The sequence below is a fragment of the Dermochelys coriacea genome, chromosome 5 (genome assembly GCF_009764565.3).
Source record: "Dermochelys coriacea isolate rDerCor1 chromosome 5, rDerCor1.pri.v4, whole genome shotgun sequence".
NCBI classification, from domain to species: domain Eukaryota; kingdom Metazoa; phylum Chordata; order Testudines; family Dermochelyidae; genus Dermochelys; species Dermochelys coriacea.
The window spans coordinates 47,419,038-47,445,359 of NC_050072.1; the positions used below are offsets into that span (position 1 = coordinate 47,419,038).

Below are 26,322 nucleotides of genomic sequence, written 5' to 3' on the forward strand. Positions count from 1 at the left end.
CATTTTGAGATAGCCTATTGAATTCTGTCAGAGAAGTGAACTGTAGAGTCAGCATGGCATCAAGATAAAAATGTAGGACAAAGACAATCAAAACTAGTTTCTATTGTGATCAAATAAAAGCTACTAATGTGTTTTCCATGAGCAAATTATATAAGAAATTGGATGCAGCCAACAGGCCTCAAATTAGTAATTTTGTGTAGTCGCTCAGGCCCCAATCCAGCAAACAGAGCCACACAGAGACATCTTTGCACCTGTGTGGAACCCATGGCTCTAGTTACAGTATCAGAGGCCTATGTTTATCATTTATTCAATCCTTGTTCAGTTTTTAAAGGTTCCGTTTTTTATTCTCCCAAATTCACTTACTTTTAAAAGTTTTTTCCATATATGAAGAGGATCCTCCTCCAATATTATTCTTTTTCAACCCCTCACAGCCAGAAGAAATAGAAACCTGATCCAATGCCCACTGAAGTGAAAGGAAAAACTTCAATTGACTTCAATATGTATTGCACCAAGCCCTTATTGATCAAGAACCTAAGTTTATCTGATTCTGTGTCCTATCAGAGACAGACGTTAGGATTATCTATTAAAAACAAATTTATTGGGCAAAATTCTCAGTTTCATGCCTGCAAAGAAAAAATGTCTGTAATAAGTGACTGTGGAGATCTAAAAGAAAGAATGAATATCCCTATAAAGGTATGTTATCTAAAAAGGAACTAGAATACATTTCTGTTATTTATACAAAAATTAAACAGCTTTGTTTTATAGGTGATATTAAAGATGCAAAAAATTCTTTCAATATTTTTTGCAATAAAAGCATAATATTTTAGTAGAAGCCTTCTTTGGCTTTCTATTATGTAATTCTTTTTCCTCCAAAATATGTAAAAGTGTGAGATTTAAAAAAAAAAAGTTAACTTTTTGTATGCCTACACTTGTGTGTCTCTTTAAGGAACATTTCAAATGTTGGGAATATATTGCTTACTACTATGGTGTCAGGAAAATGTCCTGACTTACTGAAAGTAAACTGATGAGTGTTTAGATTTTTTGAGACTATAGTCAATAAATGTATTTCATCACTGTGGCTACAAAAACAAATATTACAAGAAATGTGGTTGAGAAGAATAAATGAGAGAAATTAGTCAATTTACTGCTTTTATTAGATTAACTGCTGAACTCAGAAGAAAAATGGTTTAAATGGAATAAATCGGTAAGAATTCATTGATCACGTCTGTGGAAAAAATCTACTGTATTAGTACTGTATGTCACAGTATACCTAGAGTAACTCAACCTATACTGTCGCAACCCTGAATTTCCTTACTTTCTGTATTTGGAACCCTCTCTTTTAATACTTGTATAAAAATATGTACTATCAACAATTTTGTTTATATTTAATAAGCTAGTAACTAAAGTGCACTTCAACTCTGAAAAGTCATTGTTATATAGGATGGATGCGGCTCTAGGTTTGTTGTTTGTCAATTAACCTTTGAGATCTAATCTGTTTGTAGAGGAGTTTTAAACAGTCTAATTAAAAATTCCTTCTCTTCCTGTATTTTTTTTTTCCAATCTGCTAACTCTGCAAACTCATCCTGGAATCTGCAAGACAAGCTGGGTTCCTTCTGACTTATCACCAGAAATAAAGATTCTGCATTCAGAATTTAAGTTACCACTTCTGTTAATGATGTGCAAATGAAAATAAAATCTAGCTCATTCTCCCAGCTATATTGGCTCTGAAAGAGAGAAATGTAAAGTAAACTGTAATAAAAACGTATCTCTTTACGTTACTGACCAACTATGACTATGAATGCAAACATGGATCTGGTCTATTGAATAAGAAGTTGTTTTCAATCATTTTTCAGAGTAAAACTGCACTTTAAAGTAATTGGTAACTCACTGTGAAATAACCAGAAATAATAACTTCATTTTCAAAATAACTAACATTACTAGTCCAATGAATATTTGTAGGCAACCTGTAAGTTTCTGTTACCTACCCTGGAGGAAAAAAACCTCATTGTCTTGGCTGTGCCTGATGTTTGTCATAATTAAATTATAATACACTGTTTAGGATTCCTGATATCAAGCGATAGGACTGATTATAGTATAAAGTTGGGAAAATTTAAATTGCTTTTCTCTTAAAAGAATGCTTTATAAAAGACAAAAAGACATGAATCAGCATCCCTTGACTACGCAAAATATATTCTCTGATCTCTGGAATGACAGGAAGGCGGAGTAGATCTAAATTTGTATATACGGATACATAAAGTTGGCGTGCAGGACAAGAGATATGACTTTTTCAAATAGTATTTAAAATAAGGTTATCTGGCAAAGATAATGGTTCAAAAGCAAGATTTAGTAGCAAAGCTATCTGCATAAGATACAACACTGGAACCATAAAACATTACTAGTTACAAACAAACCTGGTTCATTTTCAGATTAAAAAGACATCTTTAAAATGCTAAAATAATTATTATAAATTGACTATCTTATGCCTCAAAAAAGACTAAACATACAATGTTGCCAAGAAACACCACATACCTTATGGACATGAACTAATAACTTCCGACAGCAGTAGCTAATTCATTATAAGGTAAGTTTGACAACAGGAAAATCTTCCCTAGTATTTATGTAACAAGTGCTGTCAATTTCTACACAAGCCGGAAATTTTCTTATTACTCAATACATTTCTTTATATAAAAAGATGATCACTGAAAATGGAAGTATTGCGACTCAACTAGATAAGATGCTTAAGAACACCAAAATAATAAAATTTTATGTAATTATATAAAAATGGTCAAAAAAACCTTTCAGTGACTATTTTCAATATAAATTTTGAATATAACAGACTATTTTTACACTTCATTTTCTATTTATGTTTTGCCATTTGCTTGTATTTATAAAACAGCAAAAAGTAACTGCTGTTAACTTTGGAAACACCATTTCTCCTTAATTATTGTGCTCATAAAGATACAACATCTACATTTAAGAAAATTGTGCACTGCCTATCTTATCTACTTTGGATTTTTTTCATGTTAATGCATATCTTGTTGCCCAATCAAGTTGTAAACTGATTTGCCTGCTTCACCAAGGTACATAGTTAAAAAGCATCTAACATAGACCACATCATAAATTGTGAATGTTTACGTCCTGCCTTTTGACTATACCATCCAACCTCCATACAAGATTTCACTTGCTAACGAGATTTCATATATAAAATATCTGACTAAAAATCAAATTCATTCAATCCAAGGGGCCATATGGAATATGATTACACAGCAGAAGTGGAAGACGACGACAAGGGGAATGTGGAAAAGCAGCAAAATGTGTTGATATGCTTTTGCTAGTTAGGGTAAAGGGTTGTCTTAACAACTTTTATGGTGTTTTATTCTTGTAAATATTGTTAGATATGTGAAACACCTTTTCACTCAGAACTAACTTTAAGTGGTCTACTCTTTTTTTCCCCCCCAACAGACAAGCATTTACCATTATGACTTTTCAATCTTGCAGCCTGTCATTAGCTGAATTAAGCTATGCATCTGTAATATACTGGGGGAGAAGTGGCATCAGTAGAGTTATGCTTTCACATTACTACTGATTTGGTCATTTGTACAATACACGACTACTTTTAAATGCCCCCTTCACTAGTTTCCCTCCCACAAGCCTAAGAGTTCATTGTGCTATTCAATGGTGCTAGCTGCCAAATGCATGCTTTCAGACTAGGATGGCCTGCTGCCTCATATTCCAGAGTGGGAATCTACTTTACTTATGGCAACTGTTCAAGGTAAGGAACTACTTCCACTAGCACTGTAAAGGGGGTCAACTAGAGGCCTCTTCACCTAGAGAGGAAGAAAACTAGAGATTAATTGTACTGTAAAACCTGTATTAAGAAGCTACCAAAGGGATCTAACAAAAATTGGTTCCTTAATGGAGATGGTCTTCTAATAAAGATGGAGCACAACTATACTCAGTAAATTTGTGTATACTTTGGACAGGTCTCTCAAAACAGCAGGATGCCTAAAAAAGGAAGTCTCATCCTTCTCCACCTTGTGTCTCAAACAGAAAACTGGAGGGAATCAGAGAGAGCAAGGCAAATAATATCTTAGTTGCTTCAGCTAGAGTACCCTCCAAGTTATTTGTGAAAAAAACATTTTTCTTACAAAAAAAGTGGAGAATGTAAATAATAAAAGGCTGTTTCTAGTAGCAATGTATGATAAATTTTGGATCATTATCTAGCATGTAAGTGTACATGTACTTACTGACAAAGTAAAACACTTTAGAACCATTATTTTTAACACTATATTTTAGGCAATACTGATCTGACCCTGATGACAAAGCAACACTATTTTAAGCGCCTGTTCCAAACAAATTAACTCCAAGTTTGCTATGAAAAATGATCAGATCCATCATTAACAGAATAAAATTCTGCCACTCCACTTCCCCCCAAAGGTAATTTTCCCCTGCTTTCTGATACAAAATGTTTTTATTTTATTAACAATTCTCCCAAACAACTGAAATGTTTCTATGCAACTACTGAGCATGACATGCCTTTGAATCACTGCTTTGGAGTGCGGAAGGACAGCCAGGCCAAACTTGAGTGAATAGCAATGCAACCTGGCTCATGTGATTGCAACGCCATTAAAGGTTCCAATCCCTCAGGAGAGCTCAAAGCACCGAGCCTCCAGGTTAAGGGTGTGTGGCTTGCATGGAAATAGGGCCAGAGCCCTTTCCTCAACCCCCCCACCCCCCGAATCCCTGTCCAGAGCCCTAGCCATTATGGGTATTCCCCTCCACAGCCTATAGCCTTAATGCTGCTACTTCCCAGAGGCTGAAGTGGAGCAGGGAGTGGCTGGAATTACCATTAAGAGCTCGTTATTGTACAAGAAGCTGCGCTCGCCCTTTGCGCCCCCCCCCCCACAATTCCAGGTATTGTCAATGTGGACACCTCTGCAGCTCTCCAAGCCCAGAGGCCCTGGGCATTGCCAGACCTAAGGTTAAGAAAGGGGAGGCAATGGGCTGAACCCCGGTGTTGCCACCAAGTGTTGTAGGTAACTGGATGAGTAGAGCCAGGAACCTGAAGTCTGTGCCCTTCAGATGTCCGGTTAAGTAACCTACAGGTACAATCAGATCATTACTAAGTGTATGCAACTGCAGGTGTAAATAACAGCACCCAGAGAACTGGAGGCCATTTTTATAACTTTAGGCCTGAATGTCTTGTGGATACGGTTAAGTACTCTATCTTTGGATTTAGCTCAGGGAAATAACTGCAAACGGATAATGGAGTCTATTTTCTGGGGTTGCCATCTGGTATTGTAAGTAGTTGGGGGCCAGAGACCTGAAGTTTATACCCTTCCTCTCCTTCAGGCATTTGGAGCATCCACTTTTGCAGTTATTCAAGTGTTTAATCATTAGAAATAGCTGCCTTGCACAATACATAAAATGGATCAGTTTTTGTGGCGTGAAAAGAAACGGTGATTGTACTAGTGCTTCATCTTCGAAGAAACAAGAAGTTTGGAAATATGAAGAAAGTTACTTGGAAATGGGATTTACATTTATTGGCCCTGCAGATGAACCTCATCCACAAAGCATTGTCTGTGGTGATGTACTGGCTAATGGCAGCTTGAAACCTTGCAAACTGAGATGAGACATCATGGACTAAAGGGTAGCCACCTGACTTTTTTAAAGGAAGACTCAAAGCATTAAAGCAGCCAAAAAGTACTATGAGTAAGCATGCTACACTGCCTGCAAAGCATCTTAAAGCTTCTTGTGCCGTGTCAAACTAATAAGCTTCACACCACAGCAGACGCACTGATTTTGCCAGTTGCAAAGGAGATTTGTTCCATTATGTCTGGGGAAAGCTCAGCTGTGCAGGATGGCACCATTCCATTGCCAAACACAGTGAGTTGCAGAATTTCAGAACTCAGTGGTGTGAAACATCAAGAATTGAAATATATTAAGATGAATCAATACAATGCAATCCAACTTGAGAAGACAACAGATATTGTTAGAGCTGTACAACTGCTTGTTTATGTCAGTTTTGTGCACCGAGTCACTTTTGAAGAACTTTTTTGCCAGCCCCTTTTAACACATACCAGGCAACAGAAATCTGAAATGCTAAATCAGTGGTTCTCAACCAGGGGTACACGTATCCCTGGGGGTACGCAGAGGTCTTCCACGGAGTACATCAACTCATCTTGATATTTGCCTAGTTTTACAACAGGCTACATAAAAAGCACTAGCCAAGTCAGTACAATCTAAAGTTTCATATAGACAATCATTTGTATATATTGCTCTCTATACTATAGACTGAAATGTAAATAAATTAATTGGAATATAAATATTGTATTTTATAATTATATGGTAAAAATGAGAAAGCAAGCAATTTTTCAGTAAAATGTGCAGTGACACTTGTATTTTTATGTCTGATTTTGTAAGCAAGTACTTTTTAAGTGAGGTGTAACTTGGGTGTCTGTAAGACAATTCAGACTCTTGAAAGGGGTACACTAGTCTGGAAAGGTTGAGAGCCACTGTGCTAGATAATATTAATTTGATGCCTTGGGATTTGCAGTGACAGTTCACAGTAAGACTGTTATATTGAGCAAACTGAGTTCACCTTGTTATTGGGTTGGTGAAATCTAATTATAGAGCATACAACCAGTTTGGGGTTTCTGCCCTGCTGTTTGAGTCTGCCCCGAGATTGGTTGTCATGGTTGTGAGCCACTCCAGACAGCATGACAATAATCACCACCTACTAATCCAAACCAAAAGGTAGTTATCAAGAGGAAGAATACTTTGTCTTTTTGAGTTATGTGAAGGGGTTAAAATCATCTTAAGTGATGCAAAGCCCTTCATGACTGCCCTTGGCTGCCTTTATTTGCTTACTTTGTTAAAGTTTTCAACCATCTGAATTCACTAAATGCATCTATGCAAGTGAAGAATCTCCTCCTCCTATCAGACAAATTAACAAATTCTACTCAGAAACAGGACATGTTGTAGTTTCTACTTGCAAATCAAGAGGCTCATATTTCCCACAGTTTCAGATTTCCTTTAGGATTGTGGGGTGGCAATTAGGCTTGGCAGAACTTGATTTTTATTCTTTTATAATGCAGTGGCTAACGTCTGTTTATTTTAAGCTTTTACTTTTAGCTATTTAAATGTTCACACTTGTGGAAAATTATGGGGGTTCCAAACAATAGTTATTTAGTGACAGATGTTGATATTCCAGCTTTATAACCATTAAAACATGAGTTGTTAACACGATGTCAAAATCAATGAAGTAAATGTCCTTAAACCAAACTCTAATAAGTTTTCAAGCAGCAATTTTCTTACTTTGCCTATCTGTAAATTTCAGTTATTATTGATAGAAATATTTTTCATTGGTATGTGTGTATATGGTAAAACTGACATTTACTGATAAAAATCTAATCCTTTCAAGCCTAATTATGATGATTTACAAGCTGCCATTGTTGAACATGTGATGGGACTGAAAGCACTATTCAATTACTACTTCCAAGAAGACTGCAGCTCATTTGCCTGGGCTCATGATCTGCTCAATTTTGTAGGTTAAAGCCATCTTTCAGGGGAGGCAGAATAGCAAACTGAGCTGAAATGCAACAGCAGGCAGGAGGACCATTTCGGCCCTTTTTCTCTCTCAAACTTCTGGCTTTCCATTACAGAGAAATTCCCAGAGCTCTCTACTCTTTCTACCTTTTGCTTCATCATATCCATGCAAAGTTGGGTTTTCCAGACCCACAGCATTGAAGACAAAAGTACAGAAAACATCTTCAAGTAGATGACCTTTCAAACACTGAACCTTGCACGGATCTGAGTTCCAATACCAAACAAGCCCAAACTCCTCACACTAAAACAGCATTAAAACAGGGAAGGGGTGTTTTTTTTATAGTATCATTTGACTTGCATTTTAAGTAATTTGCCTGATATCTTCTGAACAAATGCATTAGCAAAACTAGGAGGCAGTATCCCACTCACTATTGTAAGGGTAGGTTGAGTGGGAAGGGCTCCAAGTAAAAAAAAAAAAAAAAAAAAAAAAAAAAGCTAGTTGGGGGACTTGATTCAAAAAGGTTGAAAATCCCTACAGTAAAAGCATTAATTTTTTTTATTCTAGGTTTTAGACAACATGACTGTCTGAAATCTGGGATGCTCATGTAATTTCATGGAGGAAAATAGATAATACTGCATTCTGTTTTAGAAATGCAAACTAGCAAGCACTGTGAACAGAGGTAATCAACATGTATCATTAAATTAGTACTAGAAAAAACAATTTACAATTCAAATGGTGTTCCTCTTCAACAATCATTTGACATAGCAAATATTGGTATGCATCAGGAGATGTTTCTTTAATTTTGCTATGAGTATCAATGGCAACAGAACGTGTACCACAGCTTGTACAACTTGAAAATGATAATATGTCTAAGTTTGAAATGTCTACTTATAATGTAGTACACAGTAAACTGTTTTAGCATTTGGGAGACAAAATATAGTCAAAGAGGAACTAAACTTTTCTTAAAATACACACTGATTTCAGTGGCCGTTTATGTATTAAGACGTATATCACAATAGTTCAGTTGACACAGTAGATAACAAAAAGATGGCCTGAACAAATGGTATTGGAATAGAAAGGTGGGATATAATATTAATTAAAATAATTCTATGAAGATCAGATTTGATCCAAATGACTATAGATTCAAGATGATGTCAATGGAATGGGCTTGTGGGATAAAGGTATTCACATTGATTTTTCTTAAAGTTTTCCTACGTTTTTATACACAAGAAAAGAACTTAAAAACAAACACATTAAGGTAACATTAGTGTTTAATGTAAAAACAATCTCTTCTTCAATTCACCTTGTACGTATCTACTGCTGAGTTACAGCTCATGTGAGAGTTTAAAGCGTTGTATATACTTTGCAGTGCAATTACAGTTCAAACTCAGAAAAACAAAGATGTCCTGACTTAAGGCCCCATCAATCAGAAAATTATTTTAACACTTTCTAGTGTTAATTCTTAACTTTTAGTGATGTATCCAAAATGTGACCAATGCATATCATTCCTTCAGTTCACAAAATCCACACCATCACAAGTTGCTCACAGAAAAATAATTTTTGCCTTTGATAAATATTTGCAAATCTGAAATAAATTACCTTATATTCATTTGCAGTAATCCACTCTGGATCTTTTCTTTTCTTTTTCCCTTTTTTATCCTTAGTCTGAGTGGCTGAAGCCTGATAAGACTGCAGATCCACTCGTGAATGGAACTGATATCGGCCACTTTCAACATCACAATAGTAATAAATTCCAGTGGTTGGATCATAATAAAGTTGATTTTCCTTTAAAAAGAAAAATAAAGCACAATGCATCCTTTAATCTGATTTACGTACTGCCTAGTGAAACATCAAATTAATAAAGAACTGTGCACGAAGTCCATATAAATATAACAATGTGCTAAATTCTCTTACATATTACTATAGCGACAGTCACTGGACAAGAAAACACAAGTAAAGGATCAAGTAACTGTAATGCAGAATGAGGTGCAGGGTTGAGTCAAAATGGTGATTTGTGTTGGAAAGCTTGTAAAAAAACAAATGTCTATGCTGTAGCTGTCCTTCACTTTCTAGTGTTGTCAGTATAGCACTTTTCATGAGCATTACATACATTTCTAAAGCATCTGACTGAGTTTGCCCATGCAGTGTTGCAAATTTAAGAGTCTAGTCTTCCTTCAGTATAGAACTTCCATTAAGATTACATGTATGCTCTTACATTCATAGCAAAATAGACGCCTTACAAGAGAAAAAGACATTCACTTTCATAAATGAAGACTCATCTATATTGCTGAAGCTGAATAACTCTTGAAGCAGTTTGATCCACTTTGCCTGAGGTCTTTGGCTATGTCTACATCATCACAGTGGCACAATGGCGCCACTCCAGCACTTCTGGTGAAGAAGCTCTAAACTCTGTCGGCTTAATAACTCCTGCCTGCACACTTAGGTCAGTATAATTTAATGTCGCTTAGGGGTGTGGATTATTCACATCCCTGAGCAACATAAATTATACTGAAGTAATTTGTAGTGTAGACATAGTCTTGATATTCTTTTTTATTTTCTCCCAAATTATTTTCAATTAAGCATAACAGCATCCAGCTAAATGGAACGGTTTCCTACACTTTCTCTGAATAGGTTTTTGGTAGCAGAAAAATCTCATTGACTCAGGGCAGGCTACTACAATCTGTTTTGTTCAAAATTTGATTTATTTTTATTTAAGACTCCAACAGAAGCTTTGCTATTGTAGAATAATTTGCTGCAGAAATAATTTTCTCCTTAAGAGACATCTTTGTTAATAGTACAAAAATGTTAACAGTACACAAGGTCTGAAAGGAGCTAGATAAAGGCCTAAATTTGCTTTTCATACTGGCATTTATCATCATTCAGCAACTGCACTTTTAAAAGCGCATATGTGAACTGGATGATTGCACAAAACACTGCAATTGCACGTACGAGGAACCCGACAATTTGAGAGCAAGTGTTTGCACTGATCTTTGAACTACAGTGAATTTCAACTGGTTCACAGAAACCAGAACACCATCAACTTAAAATTGCAAAAATTATGGAAAACACTATTAAGAATTCCTTAGCACACGGTAAACATGATTTATATTGTTCACATCAAGGGACACATTTTTGTGATTTTTTTCTCAGACTGTACCATTTAACAGCTTGATGTCCCATGAAAAATATTCAGCAGTGTCTGACCTCTGTTGCACTGGTTTCAATCTAGAGTTAAACCACTGAAAACAAGTGTTACTCCAGTTTTGTCACTCTGTTTTAAATAAAAAAACATGCTTGAAGATGAAATTTTCCTTTTCTTTTCAAATTATTTCTCAGGATATTTGCACACTCAATATTTACTTTAAATTATAAAATCAGCTTGGGTCTTAGTTCTCTGTTGATTCCATCAATCTTTATTACTCCAACTTTTGTTATATCAGGCAAATAGTACAGATCCATATATGCAAAATAGCAACGATTTTGAAAAAGAAATTTACCGAATTATAGTAGAATCCAGTGCTATGGTCATAATACAATCCAGTATTCTCATCATAAATAAACCCAGTCTGTGATACAGCAGCTTCTGCAGCAGCTCTCAAGCTTTCTGCTAATGTACCTTCTGCTAATAAAGTATCTTCTGATTCCTAAGGTCAGATAATAAAAAAAGTAAGTTGCCTGCTACAAGAAAGGTCAGCTTTTATTCTTCCATTGTAACACACTTCAGCATTTTAAAGAAATATCAGTGTTAATAAACTGATACAAATCTAGTGCCTTAGGGATATGGATAGCTCAGAGGATTGTTAGTGGAGAAAAGAGGCTGAAATGCTGTCTACATTGACGACAATGGCAATACTCCCACTAACATCAATGGGGCCAGAACTCCACCCAAAGCCTTTCATTTTTCATTATTCAATTCAAAAGTGACTCAGGATACTGACAGTAGTGAAGAAAAGTTACCATCTGTTGGCCCCACAGTGACCTTTATAAAATAAATGTTGGTTCTCAATTCAGCGTTTAAGTACTAAATTGCAAAACCAGCAATACAACTGAGATACTTTGCGAGGTGCAGGACTGACAGGCATAGAGTGAACTCATTTCTTATCCCTATATATTGTCTACCTACATCAGGGGATAAGGCAAACTGACAGCATAGAGAAGTGGGAGAGCTGGCACTGCCAAATGTCCATGCTATACCTATTCTGTTGATAAAAGATTTGAGTGTAAGTACTTTCAATCTAATAACATAATCGACATAATCCTTATGAGCATTGCAACTATGCCCATATAGGCCTACCTATGCATTTATGTGCTCATCACCATGCTATCTGAGTAATTTATAAATCGAGACACACTATATGAAGAGTACATTTATTAGTTTATAAAAGGTTAATTAATCAGTAATAGAGGTATAAGTATGTTATAGACATGAGTAGTATGTGTTAGAGATTGATATCCAGGTCATTGGGTTGCATATAACCATCTAGAATATGTTCTGTTGTACTAGAATCTATCACTTATTAAAACTTTCATAGATCAACTTATTTATAAATGTACCCCAAATAGAAAGTGACCATAAACCCTATAACAAACATCAATATCACTGGTTTGAGTCCACCTTTGCTGAGATCCCCCATTCATGCTTTCATCCCCTCTCCCATTGACTGATGAAGCTTTCTCTAAAACCTTTCAAATTTTAGCTCTCCAGTTTCCAGCATGCACATAATGCTACTGTCTGCCTTCTCAAGCATACAAAAGAAGTATAACCACAACAAACACCTTTTCTCAAACTCCCAGTTCATTTCAGGATCAATTTAAAAAAATAACTGCTTTGTTTTTAAACTGTGTATACTAGTTGCAGCCTACTTCAGATACTATGGTGAGAAGCACAGTATCAATTCTTTGGCCATGTCTACACTGACAATTATGTTGGCAAAATTAAAAAAAAAAAAAAACCACAACACCCTGAGTGACGTAAGTTTTGCCAGCATAAGCTATGTCTCCCACCGACATAGCTAGTGCCGCTCACTGAGCTGGTTTTATTATGTCAATGGCAGAACTCTCTCCTGTTGGCATAATTTGGCTACACAAACGACCTTACAGTGGCACAGCTGTATTGGTACAGTTGTGTTGCTGCACGCTTGTAAGTGTAGACATGGCCTTAGATAAGATACCTCAGACCTTGTGTCTCTCTCTCCTCTGCTACTTCCCCCATCTTCTAGTATGGGCCCTCTCTCCCAGGCTTTTCCCACAATTTCACAACTTATGATACAAGAGCCTTCTCCTTTGCAGTTCCTACTCACTGTCAGAGCCTTACCATTGTTTGATCCATTAATTCCATCTATCTTCAACTCCTAAAAGCATCCCTTTTTCCCCTTTCAGGTTGCTACACTTTCTCTTTCCCCATACATCTGGGGCTTCTTCCCACACTCACCTCCAATGCAGTACCTCTGGCTGCAATCTCAATTTCCTTGTCCACTCCTGCATACCTCTCCAGCTACACCTCCAACCTACCTGCACGTTTTGCAAATATTTCAGACTGGGCTACTTTTCATGCTTCCAGCCCATGCCAGGCCAGGCCCACGCCACAACACACACGCACACACACTTTCTTTAAATTGTTCCTTAAAAAAAAAAAAAATCTCATTTGGTTCCAGCTTTACAGAGATGGTTAAATCAGAGGACTACTATCCCTAGAGGATACAAGATTATGTGACTGCTTTAAAAAAAAAAAATTTATAGATGATGTTGTGCATTTATGGTTCTACATAATACAGATTAGAAGGATGTTCTTTGTGTAAAAACATGCTGCAATTATAGCTCCTAATCTAAATTCCGTGCTGCTTAAAATTTTCTTGCTTTAAAATGTGCATACACCTTTACAACGTAGCCCCGATCCTGCACCCAGATCCACACTGGCGGACCTGATTGCAGAACTGGGACCCTAGTTTTATTGCACAGAGGAGAAAAATTTGCAAACAATCTTCAGGACTGGATCACTGAAACAGCTATCTCAGATAGTAATATCGGAACTGAAGCTAGACTTTCAAAATCATAGACATGTTGACAGATTAAGGACTCCAAAAGTATTTCAAAACACACAGTTCTACTACCTGTAAATTCTCGATTAAGTTATTCCCTTGTCCACATTCAGCAAGTTCTGTGCTACCAATGTGTGAATGAATATCACCACCTGCCTGAGACTGCTCTGTAGAATTAGGATTGGGACCTTCATTCTCATGGTTCTGCTGCACTGATAGTTCAGATGTGTTATCTTGAGCATCAATGTTGTTACAATAATTCTGATAATTGTAATAATCTGTAGAAAAAAGTTTAAATTACATAAGTTAGGTGACTTACCAATGAGATCTCCCCCATTAAACTAGTTCTTCCCCACAGGGACCAGTCTTTTAGCAAATTAGCAACTATTGGGTATTTAATGGTCAACTCCCCCCTACTTTATTCTTTTGTTACCAGCCTTTTGAATGCCAACCTAACATGGAGGCAAACATACCTTGGAGAAGGACAGAAGGGTGCACATTCAAAACAGAGTTTGCAATCTGACATAGATACATGGGGTTCATAATCTCACACAGAGCTCAAAAATTGCAGAATCACATTCCCAGTTCTTCACAGGTAGCTTTCCAAATTTTGATGAAGAGGTTTTTTTGCATGCATAGAAGGCAGCATGACTGCTTGAAGGAGAAGCAGAAAAGAGGACAACTGAAACTAATCACCAGCAGTACAAAGCCGGGATCAGCAGTTTTATTTCACAGACAATGGCAGGGCTTAATAGTGAAAGGCCTTAAAGGCAATGACAAGAAGTTGTGTTTGATGCAGGACAGGAAGGGGAGCTACATGTGCATATAAGATAAACTTCAAATTAATAAGAAATGGAGAACAATATTTAGGGAGTTAGTTAAGTCAGTGAACTAATTTAACTGATTAATGAAAGCGTTAAAGATCTTTCTTTCCACTGTTTCCAGTGCAATTTCCACTGGTTACCTGATTGTTGCCAAGAATCATAGTCTTCAGTTTGCACTTCTACACTAGATGTCTCTCTCTCTTTTTTCTTCCTATCACGGACTTCCTTACTAAGCTCTTCGACCTGGAGGAAAAAACGTGCATTATAAAAAATATTAAATCAAAGCCATTATAATTATCCAACTCAGAAAACTATACTGCTCTATTTTCTTGCATATATTGTAGAGAAACAACTATTTAAGTCTATCATAGATACCATAACTGATTTTAGTTTTTTGAGACTCCCATGAATTACACCAGTGGGTGTCATAACAAAGATGACATTCCAATCATATTAAAATTATACTGATTAAAGAAAGAAACGTGAAAGAAGTGACCTAACCACTAATTGTTTGTAAGGTACAAGATTAAAATTCAAACACCCATTTTTCATGTGACCCTAAAGGATAATGTTTATCATCTTAGTATACCACAGCTAGTGATGTATCAACACTATAAAAAATCTCTATGACCCATACTGCCCCAAATCTTTACCAGGCTGTCTTCTATCTTTTTCCTTCTCTTACCTCTCCCTAGTGTAATCTTCCCTTTTGATTAAGGAACCAGGTTTGTAAGTCCGAATACTATATAGAATGTACTTGTAAGTGATGGTTTCAAAAATGCTGGAACTAAGTTTCAGTGCTGGGCAATCAACTTGAGAAGCTAAAATTAGATCAAATATCCCTGTGGGACTTCCCGTGAACTGGAGAATGTTACTGCTTATGGTTGTCTGGTGCTGCAGCTGAGGAAAACAGCTCAGCGACATGGTAGGATAACAAGGCCCACAGCCTGTCAAGAGCCAGAGGGAGCATGGGGCTGGGCATGCAGACCCGGATCTCCGAGGGACAACCCTGGATACTCAGGGATTGATGAGGTGTCTGGCTGCTAAGGAAAGGGCAGCGCCAGTGCGGGAAGGGGAGCAGCCCCAGCGGCGACGGGAGGGCGTGTCCGGGTGACGGGGGGAGGCTCGGTGACTGGGGAGAGGACAGACCCGCAGCGGCCTGAGACGGCGTCGGTACCTGTGTCTGTAGCGCCCCGTTGCTCTCCTGGGCCTCCCGGTAGAGCCGCTCCGTGTGGCGCAGCAGCCTCTGCACCTGCTCCAGCTGGCTCCGACAGCACCCCAGCTCCGCCTCCAGCACCTCCACCTTCCCTTGGAGAGCCCGCAGCTCGGCGCCCGGCTCCGGGAGCGGCGGGGAGGCCATGCCTGGGGCTCTAGCTCCCAGGGACCCTCAGCGGCCGGAGCAGGGGCGCAGCCAGAGCCAGGAGACAAAGCGGCAGCGGCGGCCTCGCAGCCCGGCGCCTCCCGCCATGGCCCCGCCTCCCCCCGGGGAGTCCCTCGCGCTCGGCTACTAACGCTCCTGAAGAAAAGTTTCCGGCGGGAACGAGAGGCTGCGGTAGCACGCTGCGCAGGACACTCGCACGAAGGGGCGTGGCTGGGACGAGTGACCCGGAAACGGTCCCAGGGCAACAGGAAGTGACCGAGCGTGCCGGGGCTTTGCTATGCGCTTGCGCAGTGAGCCCAGGCCTATAAATAGAGGGAGCTTAGCGCGGCCTTCTTTACTATTCGTTCAGGGGGTGGTTGGAGGCGGTACGCTGGGCACCGCCATTGGCGGGAGGGACTCGGCGTTAGTGACGCTGTTGGAGGGCAGCACGTGGTGGTTCCTCACAGGCGGGGTGGGGAGTAACTGGCTACAAGGGGCTGGGGGCAAATAGCCGGCAGGGTAAGAGAGCCTGAGCCTGGGCACCCTGGTTGCTCAGGGCAGGGGCGCTTGAGCCCTGCTCGGGAGAGCGGCCCTCCGCTAGCTTCTGGGCCTGCAAAAATCTGGGGCAGAGCGCGAGGGTCGGTCCCTCCCCGAGAGCGATTCCTGGCTGCCCGCCTCTCCCCGGGGAGACGTGGTGCGGGCGACGGGGGGACGTATGTGGAACGACGCTGCAGAAACGCTGAATAGCGACCCCAATCCTGTTGCGCAAATCTACATCCAGCTCCTCCACGCGACTGCCATTGCTCTCCCTCCGGAGAAGGGGTTTGCTTAGCCCTGCTGCTGTTCCCGGAAGCCACTCGCAATCAGTATTAATCACAGTGACCTGGAAGACGGCTGATCGGCCTGTGGTCGTCGTTGCTCTGAGCAGGCTCTGGATTTGGGTCAAACCAGACAGAGATTGGGTCTGTTTTAATTTAGATTTAATCCTGCTTGTATTTTATAAATTGAAATCTGAATATGGTCTAGAAACTGGTGTTGCCAAAAAAAAGTGGCATATATTTACTACTATGAGTGATAGAGCTGGATTACATATTAAACTACTTGTGGCACCTTAGAGACTAACAAATTTATTAGAGCATAAGCTTTCGTGAGCTACAGCTCACGCATCCGATGAAGTGAGCTGTAGCTCACGAAAGCTTATGCTCTAATAAATTTGTTAGTCTCTAAGGTGCCACAAGTACTCCTCTTCTTCTTTTTGCGAATACAGGCTGCTACTCTGAAACATATTAAACTACCATTGCGCTCCCCTTTCCTGCAAGCTGGTGTAGTTTCTTGCTGATGCATAGGTCAGAGCATTGTCTTATAGGGATTCTTAAAGCATCACACAGTGGAATCCAAGAGCTATTGTATTCAAAACGCTGAATGGAAGGTGCTACTCATACTTCCAGTCAAATTCAAAGAGTGCCACACAGTTTATTAGAAACCAAATATTATTAGAAACCAAATACTAAACACATGCAAGCATTGTAAACAGTAGAATATTCTTGAAATAACTTTTAAAACAAACACCCACTCTACCTCTTCCCGCTTCTGCTCTGCCCTCACCCCTGTGATGGGTTCCTCCGGGGTGCTGTCTGGAACTGGGGTACCACTGAACCGTCTGACCCACCAGCCTGGGCTCTCTCTCACTGTGCTGTTGTGACAAGCTGCAGACCCACTCCTGGTCTTAAACACTTCCACCAGCATTCACACAGGTAGGGACGCACCTAGCTGCAGTTACATGCAGGCTCTCTGACTAGCCACTGCATGAACCAACAGTAGAAAGGCTAAAGCCAAGGTAATTCTCAGCTCTCCAGACATATCCACTCTGGAGCATAAACTCAAAATTATACCATCTTGTGCTGCACAGGGAACTGTACAGTGTAAGCTCATAGAGTTCTCTTCTCCCCTCACCCACCCATGGAGCGGAATATGCAACAGTCTTTGCCCCTTGAGCTATGATGTCCCGTGCACTTCACTCCAACTCAGTAGTTTAGATATAGCAAAAACAAATTTATTAACTACAAAAGAGAGATTTTAAGTGATTATAAGTGATAGCAAACAGATCAAAGTAGATTACCTAATAAATAAACAAAAACACAAACAAAGTCTAAGAAACTTGAAAGATAGGATATGAATTAACAAATTCTCACCCTGGCTGATGATACAAGTAGGCTGCAGATTCTTAAGGGACAAGTTGCACTTGCTTTATAGCTTGGAATTCCCAGGTCTTTTATACATAAGCTAGAAATCCCTTTAGCCTGCATCCAGCACTTCCACCACATCAGTCATTGTTTCTCAGGTGCTTCCAGGAGTCTTCTTTTGTAGGGAGTGATGAACAACAGATGATGGTCACTCCCTGCCTTATATAGCTTTAATATAGGGCAGGAATCCTTTGTTTCAAAACTTGGTTCCCAGACTGGTTTGTGGAAAAATACTAGGTTTCAGAGTAGCAGCCGGATTAGTCTGTATTCGCAAAAAAGAAAAGGAGGACTTGTGGCAGATCCGATGAAGTGAGCTGTAGCTCACGAAAGCTTATGCTCAAATAAATTTGTTAGTCTCTAAGGTGTCACAAGTCCTCCTTTTCTTTTTTTTGGAAAAATACTGACATCCCAAGTTGGAGTCCAGAGACATGTGGTCTGGTCACATGCCCTTGCAATGTTATAGCTGCCCTTGCTTATAGACTGGCCAAAATGCCCACAAGAAGGTTAAGCTATTCCACAGTTCATTGTCTTTTCTGATGGGCCATCAGCCCCATCTGACTTCTTATTTGTTGTACCTGAAAAGCTGGCTGTGGGTGTTTTCCAGGGTAAGCCCATTTGAAATACAGATCCCTAATCAATATTCATAACTTCAGATACAAAAACAATACATGCATACAAATAGGATAATCATTTTCAGCAATCAGCTTTTCCTATGACACCTCACATGCCCCATCTTGTACAAAATGCCTCGTAATTATGTCATAATTATATCATATTCATACAACTATGAAGAATATGGGATGCAGTGTCACAACCCTCTCCCTGGAGCATCTCCTGTCTGCTGCTTACTCCTTTATGCCCCCTCCTGCCTTAAGGGCAATGGGGGGGGCAGAGAGGAGGGAGTGGCAGGGCAGTCCTCTCAATAGCTGAGGGGGGGTACAGAGCCTGCCCTCTCAACAGCTGACTGGGGGTACAGGGTCAGCCCCACTCAATAACTGATTGGGGGTACAGGGCCAGGGCCCCTAGAGCATCAGTCCCAGCCAGCTCCATGGTTGCTGAGCACCCCCTATTTTTTCTCCATGAGTGCTTGAGCCCCAGAGCAGCCACAGATTTGGTGCCTGTGCTTGCTGCAGCACTCAGTAATTTCTCAACAGTTAGCTCTCTGAATGTGAGCAAATCCTCATCATAGCCACAGCAGCTACTAAGTCCTCTTTTTCCATGTTGACTGGAAGTGGAACATCATTTAGGTGGTCATCAAATTCTTCAATATTCTTGTCTTGCACACTTTCTACTGACAACACATTTGTCTTTCCTGAGATAGTTGGAAATTGTTGTCAGCTTTTACATCTTGCCATGCCTCAGCAACAAAATGAACACAAGCTAGCAAATTTAAAGTTTTCAGGACTGTCTGAACATCTGTGTTGGGGTCTGCATCAAGAGCTACAGAAATCCAATTTGTGATTTTTTGATCGGTAATGTCCCTTCATATTCTTAATCACATCTCAATCCGTAGGTGTGCAGAGCAGTTATCCAGTAAAAGGCATACTTTATGATGCTGCAAGCGAAGCTGACAATCCCACTTTTTTAGTCAGTTGATGAAAATCTCACTTGTCATCCTGGCATTTGCTGAGCTGACAAAATTGAGGGGAAGTTTCCTGAAATCTTTCAGAAAGCATGGGGGTCATTTTGACTTCCCGATCATGAACGGTGGGCATTTGTCACTCCCATCCACGTTGGCACAGATGAGCAGTTTCCTGCCCTTTGAAGCTTTCCCTCCTTTTAGCTTTTAATTTTTTTTTCTACATGTCCTCTGTCACAGAGCCGTTTCAGATAAAGTGCTGTTTTGTCAGCATTTTAGATGTCAAACAGGGAAAACTTTTCAAGAATATGAGGAAGTTTTTCACACTGCCACTGCTCAGCTGCTGGTTTGTCCACCGACTGTTTTTTGCCAGGCTCTTTTTTGTAAGCAACATTGAAGTGTTTCTTCCATCTAGTAAATCAATCAATCATTCAATCTAAGTAAAGCGGCAAACTGAAGGGCTTTTTCCTTGATTGCAGGTCCAGCAAGCAGTGCTCTCTGCGCCCTCTTTTCCTTGAACCATATAAAGAGAGCCTGGTTGACGTCAGGGACTTTTCCTTCACGCCTGTGCTTACGGCAGTTATTAAACTGTCTGTCTTTGTATTTAGCCAAAAGCTTATCCTGCTGCTTACACATTCTGCATACAGCCTATCTGTGCAACTCCCACTTGACTGCATGTTGGTTTTGAGTAGCCCCGGGCATTTGACAGCCTTGGACTATCTGTACTTTTTCTTTTAGTGAGAGACTTCTTGGCATTTTGTCTGTTTTTACCACAAAAAATGATGCAAGTAAGCAGAGGATGTGATGTCATGACTTCACAAATATTGCTCTTATGTGCCAGCTATGTTGCTGTTCCAAAGTGGACAATTCATGGTAGAGAAAGTGTTCCCAGGGGAAATGTTGCTTGTAAGTGGCAGTTGCTCTTACAAGGTGTGACTGCAAACAAGTGTCTACTGTACTGGGATTCTGTGGTGGCCTCCTTGGCAATATCTGGTTTAGCTCCTCATAGTAAGTACATGCACTGGGAGTGTTTCTGGAGATCTTGTTTTTGTCTTTAATGTTTTTGTAATTCTGCCAGAGTTCTTTAGCTCTGGCATCACACTGGGCTATATCCTGGGAAATTCCAGCACTTGTTGTAATATGTACACATAAATGTTTGCACTGACTCTTGGAAAGATAGAACTGGACATGCTCCTCTCCCTAAAGAGCAGGGAAATCTAAGTCGTCTGGATGGGACGGTGTAGAAATATGGACGCGATTGCTATAATGAACCCTTGGCAGGTGACCTTGACATGACCTTGAATTACAAATGGGCAAGTATGAGTGTGTGCTAGCATTTTTTAAACAGACAGATGATGTCCAGTCTAGATGACCCTGGAGCTGTGGAAGGCACACAGGCAGTCAGACAGGTCAATCCAGTGTGAAGGCAATGGTGAGTGTGATAGCAGTGGGAAGATGCCTGAAGTGGCAGAGTTAATTTTAAATAGTGATGCATCCACACAAACCTTACAGCTGTATAATTCATTCGAAAATAGATGTCACTTCTAAAGCTGATTGATTAAAGTGGGATAAGGTGCCAGATAAATAAAAAAACAGTTTGTGGTGTTGGACGTAAGGCAGCTCATGGTGAAAAAAACTAAAGATATATCAAAAAGCTTTCCTTTGTAGACAAGGCCTTAGACTGCAGCCCTCTCTGTGTCTGTACCTGAGGTACAAAACATGCCAATCCCAGAGGACCCTGTCAGGGCTCCTTGGGTGGGTACTTGTGATAGAGGCCTGTTCCTCCAGTCAGGCTCCTTCCAGTAACAAGCCCCTTTCAGCATTATAGCATCTTAAGTCTTTTATCTGCCAGTCAAACAGTAACCCACTGGTAGCCAACATTAGAATAGTCCGTCAGTCACTTGCCATCTGGGGTTTCTAATCTGGTTCACCTTCTTGCATCAGAAGAATGCCTCCTTGTCCCCTCCTTGTCCCCTCTTGGCTGTTGTCCTCTCTTTTGGGCCTTTAAACCCCCCACCCTCACCCCCCAGCCAGACTGATTTCCCTTAATCCTGGCTCTCTTCCTTCAGGGCCTGATGCACAGAGATATTAGTTCCCCTGCTCCCAACGTCCTTCCTCCTCCTAACTTCACTCTGTTCCTTAACAATACCTTGGTACACCCTGTGGGATGCATGAGGGACCAACCACCAGCAAAACTTCCCCACTTCTGTGGGGTTGGTCTGGAGTTCCAGGCTTCTGTGGCTTGCTGGTCAGATACTGCTATAAGAAGGTCTGAAACCATCAGCTGGTCCTGCTTGAATGCCTGTTGTTCCTGCATCGCTGATAAGTCATGCTACCTCTTCCATGTTTCTTGGACAGGCAGTTTCCTCTTCTCTCCATCCCCACCCCCAGGGGTTATTGTATCTGCCCATCTTTTTGACCACATGTAGGCGAGTGGGCTGGCTCACCAGTATGGAGAAATAACCAGCCAGTCCAAGTCAGTTCATAGCCCTTGCCTCAAGGCTTTGCTTATTGTCTTGAAAAAAGAAAATGTGGAATGACAACACAAAGCAATTTTCCAACAAAGGTTGTGGGCCTCCAGTAGTTCAGTGGTTAGGGCCTCTCCTCAACCTAGGGACGTCCACAGGGCCTACTGCCTGCTCACAGTCCTTCTCTGCACTACTTGCAACCTGGACTTTAGTTAGAGCAGAGCACTTTCACTATATCTTTAGCTGAATTCCATAACTTCTTAGTGGGTCTTCTAGAGCCTAAAGAGCCAATAACAAACTTCAAAGCATACTTTAATCTTGAAAAAACACCACCATCTAAAATCTCCTCCTTCTCCTTTTTTACTTAGGTGCTGTGGCATGCTGTGAAGGACGGTACTGCTCACTTAATTGCTTTTAAGGTTCATAATTTTTTATCTGCTTTTTCTGAAATGATAGTTCGGTCTTCCTTGTCCAGACACTTGGCAAGTGAACAGCTTCTGGAGACTGTAGCCACCCCCATCCCATTTTCCTCCCAGGGTTCTGGGACAGGTTGCAATGACATGCAATTGCAGAGGCGTGCTCTTTTAGAGTTTTTCATGTCCTCTTGGGTTTTTTAAATATCCTCTTCAGGGGATAGATGTGGTTGGAGGGAGAGATGCCCCCCAGTGTTTTCCCCAGGAATTGAAATTGGGGGAGGTGTTCAAATTTATGGGGGGAGAGGGGGGAAATCAGGGCTGATGAGGGGTAAGATCGTGAGGGTGAAGGTGGGCCGAATGGCATCATAGTGAAAACTGAAAAATGTTTCATGACCATTTTATTAGTTTTAACTCATGTTTTTAAATCATCACACAAATTAAAGTTGGCTACTCAAGCCTTCTATGAAGCACTACGTCTACATCCTTCTTGGTTTCTTGTTATAATTTTTCTCAACTCTGTTAATGAACTTCTTGAATGCAGTGTGTTTATCTTTGGTGGTTTCTCCTGTGTCAGGTACTTCCATTCCTTAAGTTGATATGCTCATTAGTTCATCCACATGATCATGCAGCAGGCGACTTCTTTCAGAACACAAACTTCTATTCAATGATGAAAAAGAACACTCAACTGTAGCTGTTGTGACTGGGAGTAGCAAGAGATGAATTCCTGCTTCTTTCATCCCAGGAAACATAGCATAAAGATTGGGTTGAGCCACTGGAGATGATAAAAAAGAAGTTGAAGTCGAATCTTCATTCATTCGTCATATGATATTCCACTCTGTGTTCAAATTCTCTATTATGTCCTGAGCACATGGAAGTCCCAATGATGGTAGTGCCTCACTCCACTCAACTGTCAGTGGTTTATAGGACAGGGATCTGTAAAAGCTATGTGGAGGTTGAGTAGAATCTAGAAGTCACTGTTGTAGATTTTTAAGAATCAAGTCTGTGTACTTTTTCAGTTGTCTTAACAAACGCTTCTTGTCTTCTGCACTTAAGGATTCAATATAAATGCCTTCCTTAGTCAACTTCTGACTGAAGTCTTTGCTTCTTCCAGTTCTTTTTCAATGGATAGTTCTCTGATTGATCCAAATTTAGCTTCTGTTGCTGGACAAAGATTTACTACTGTTGTAGCAGATGCCTGGATGGCATTGTTTAATGACCCAAGTGGTTTCAACTGTAGACTTACAAGAGAGAGAATGGCAATAGTCTTCTCTGAACATAGTAGCAAAAGTAATCCACCAGTCTCACTACTTAGATCCATCGCATCTTGGAATATACTTTCCAAAGTCAGTAATAATCGCTGGAGTAATTTTAAGACAACAGCCAAGGATTGCTCATGAGAAAGCCAGAAGGTTTTCCCAGGTTGGACTAATTTGAACTTCAGTCCCAGTGTATCTTCTATATTTTCCAAGATATTCAGTCTTTTTGGACTCTTGCTGAAAAAAGAATGTAATTAAGACATTAAATTTATAGCTTTTAAAATGTCTTTTGAAGAGTCTGCAGCTTGTACCACCACTAGTTGGAGTAGATGGCCCCTGCAGTGTATATAGGAGAGATTAGGGTTACACTTTTATCTGAGCAAAGCTTGTACTCCACCATGTCTTCCTGAGAAGTTTGCAGCTCCATCAAATGCACAAGCAGCCATCTGTTTGGAGTCCAGTTGAGAAGCATTTAACTCTTCTAAGATGTGGGTTGTCACAGATGCAGTCAATGTGTCTTCTATAACTTGAACATCTAGAAATGCATCTACTGGCCTACCACTGACATCAAGATAATGTACACAATGACTTAATACTTGATGCCCGTTTGCACTGATGCATTCATGAGACATTTATGCAAATGTTTTGAATGTGGTGAGAGAGTTGTTCACTTTTTCAACTGTTGAGTCTTTCACTTTTGCACCACATACTTCTTGCCAGTCAGCTGAGTTTCTTGCAGAAAGATAGTGAGCATTTGCTGGTCTTGTTCGGAACCAGTGTTCAACTTCAGGATGAACAAGTGACAATGCACTTACTACAAACTGGAGGCCAATGCTATGTGGTATCTCTTGCTTAAATAGGAAGTATGATGCCACAGCCATGTTTGTTCGCATGAACTGTGTTGTGTCTTCAGCATTCTTAATGGCCTCATTAACACTCACCAGTGTTGTCCTTGCTCAGTGAAGATCAGAATTCAGAGGTCCTTTCACATGAATTTACCTCCCAGGTGGGGGCAAGAAGGCACCTTGCTTGTTCCTCCAGCTGCTCACTGTTCGCTCTGGCCACTGTTATTTGTTGTGCCACCATTCACTCCATCGCTCTGTTGCCAATGGCCCTGCGCTGTCACCACCTGCCACTGTGACCTCTGTGATTTGGTCTCTTGAGGTTCCACCCAGCTCTCAGTGATTTCAGCTGAGCTCTCAGTGGGGGGAACCTTGCTGCTAGTGCTGGGCCATCTCTTCCAAGGAAACACTGTGCCACAGCAGGTCTAAGCACTTAGACCTGATTGTCAGTGATTTCATCTGTAGTGGTCACTTAACAAAACAAAAGACTACCTATGGAACCTAATCAGCTCTGTGTTTAAACAGTGGAGAGGGGCAGGTCAAATATTACTTGTGACTCAAGCAAAACATCTAGCCCTAACCTCTCTCTTGATGCGCACAGGCTAAGTACAGTTCTACTGCCCTTTACTCATACAATAAGAACAACAACATTTCATTACTCCTCCACCCCACATTCAAGTGATTTGTAACCTAACCCCAGCCAAAATCTATCACTTGGGCAACAGAGCTTTGTTTGCTGGATACTTAGGTGTGAATGTAAATACAATCTGCTCTTGAAGCCTTTCCCCCCCAGTCCGCAGCTTATCACTAGCTGTCAGGGAGAGCTCGTTTAGACTTTGCTTACCAATCATCATTTGAAATTATTAGGTTGGCTAACATCACCGAAATGAATGCACTGACATTGTCATAAAAACAAAAGCTGTATAAGGAAGCTAGTCTATGTTCATACTTTTCAAATCTATTATACTTTTTCAGATATATGTATTTTATCATACACTTTATATGCTTTTAAAGTGTGTATTAATGTTTCAATTTCAATTCAAATGTCCAAACAATCACTAAATTGGCAACACTGCATGTAACTAGTTCATAATACTGGGGGGGTGGGGGAAGAGTTTGGGGAAATTCAGGGGTTGGGGTGTAGGGAAATCCCTGGATGCCCCTAGTATTTTGTTAGATGATGGCCAAATGTGCTCTAAATTTGATGATGGTTCAGCTTTTTTCAGCTGGTTTCATTGGTGTCCAGTAGATGGCACTGGTTTATTACAAATTTTCATGGTTCTGTTTTGGCATCATGGATAGGATGGCTGACTTTTTACTTCATGGTGGCCAGCAGGAGGTTGATGAAGGAGCTTGAAGAAATCCGCAAATGTGGAATGAAAAACTTCTGTAATATCCAGGTTGATGAAGCTAATTGATTGACTTGGCAAGGGCTTATTGTTCCTGACAAGCCTTCATATGATAAGGGAGCCTTCAGAATGTTCCACCATGTATTTAGCTGTGGCACTCTGAGTACATTCCCAAGACCTGAAGAAGAGCTCTGTGTACACTCGAAAGCTTGTGTCTCCCACCAGCAGAAGTTGGTCCAATAAAAGATAATATTTCACCCATCTTATCTATCTTTTACTTCTACAGTCATTCAACCAATGTCAATTTAACAAGAATTCATTTCAAGCAGTTTCTATCTTTAGGCCATACTTTAGGGGTGTCTTATTTTTTTTTACAGTATTTAATCTGTTTTCTGTTC

At 40.2% G+C, this 26,322-nt stretch overlaps 1 protein-coding gene and 2 long non-coding RNA genes across 8 annotated transcripts in view; 2 read left to right on the top strand and 1 right to left on the bottom strand.

Annotated features, from left to right (window-relative positions):
* The window catches only part of LOC119855524, a 36,560-nt gene extending 34,075 nt beyond the window's left edge, over positions 1–2,485 (top strand). For both annotated transcript variants that reach the window (XR_006281207.1, XR_005292913.2), the window contains one exon: positions 432–2,485. This is a non-coding gene — a long non-coding RNA (uncharacterized LOC119855524). The remainder of the gene's footprint in view (positions 1–431) is intronic.
* Positions 1–16,073, bottom strand: part of AGGF1 (angiogenic factor with G-patch and FHA domains 1) — a 36,863-nt gene extending 20,790 nt beyond the window's left edge. For 2 of the 5 annotated variants that reach the window (XM_038401682.2, XM_038401688.2), the window contains exons 1-5: positions 15,589–16,067; positions 14,552–14,654; positions 13,660–13,865; positions 11,047–11,193; positions 9,149–9,334 (exon numbers count right to left, since the gene is read on the bottom strand). In XM_038401682.2, the coding sequence (XP_038257610.1) occupies positions 9,149–9,334; positions 11,047–11,193; positions 13,660–13,865; positions 14,552–14,654; positions 15,589–15,771 (825 nt within the window). In that variant the 5' untranslated portion in view covers positions 15,772–16,067. Of the gene's footprint in view, positions 1–9,148; positions 9,335–11,046; positions 11,194–13,659; positions 13,866–14,551; positions 14,655–15,588 lie in introns of all 5 variants that reach the window. The other 3 variants (XM_043514147.1, XM_043514148.1, XM_043514149.1) reach the window with 3 other exon arrangements.
* LOC122460118 lies at positions 2,486–8,533 on the top strand. The gene is made up of 2 exons (XR_006281208.1): positions 2,486–2,581; positions 8,114–8,533. It is a non-coding gene; the product is annotated as an uncharacterized LOC122460118 (long non-coding RNA).
* Positions 16,074–26,322: the final 10,249 nt, after the last annotated feature.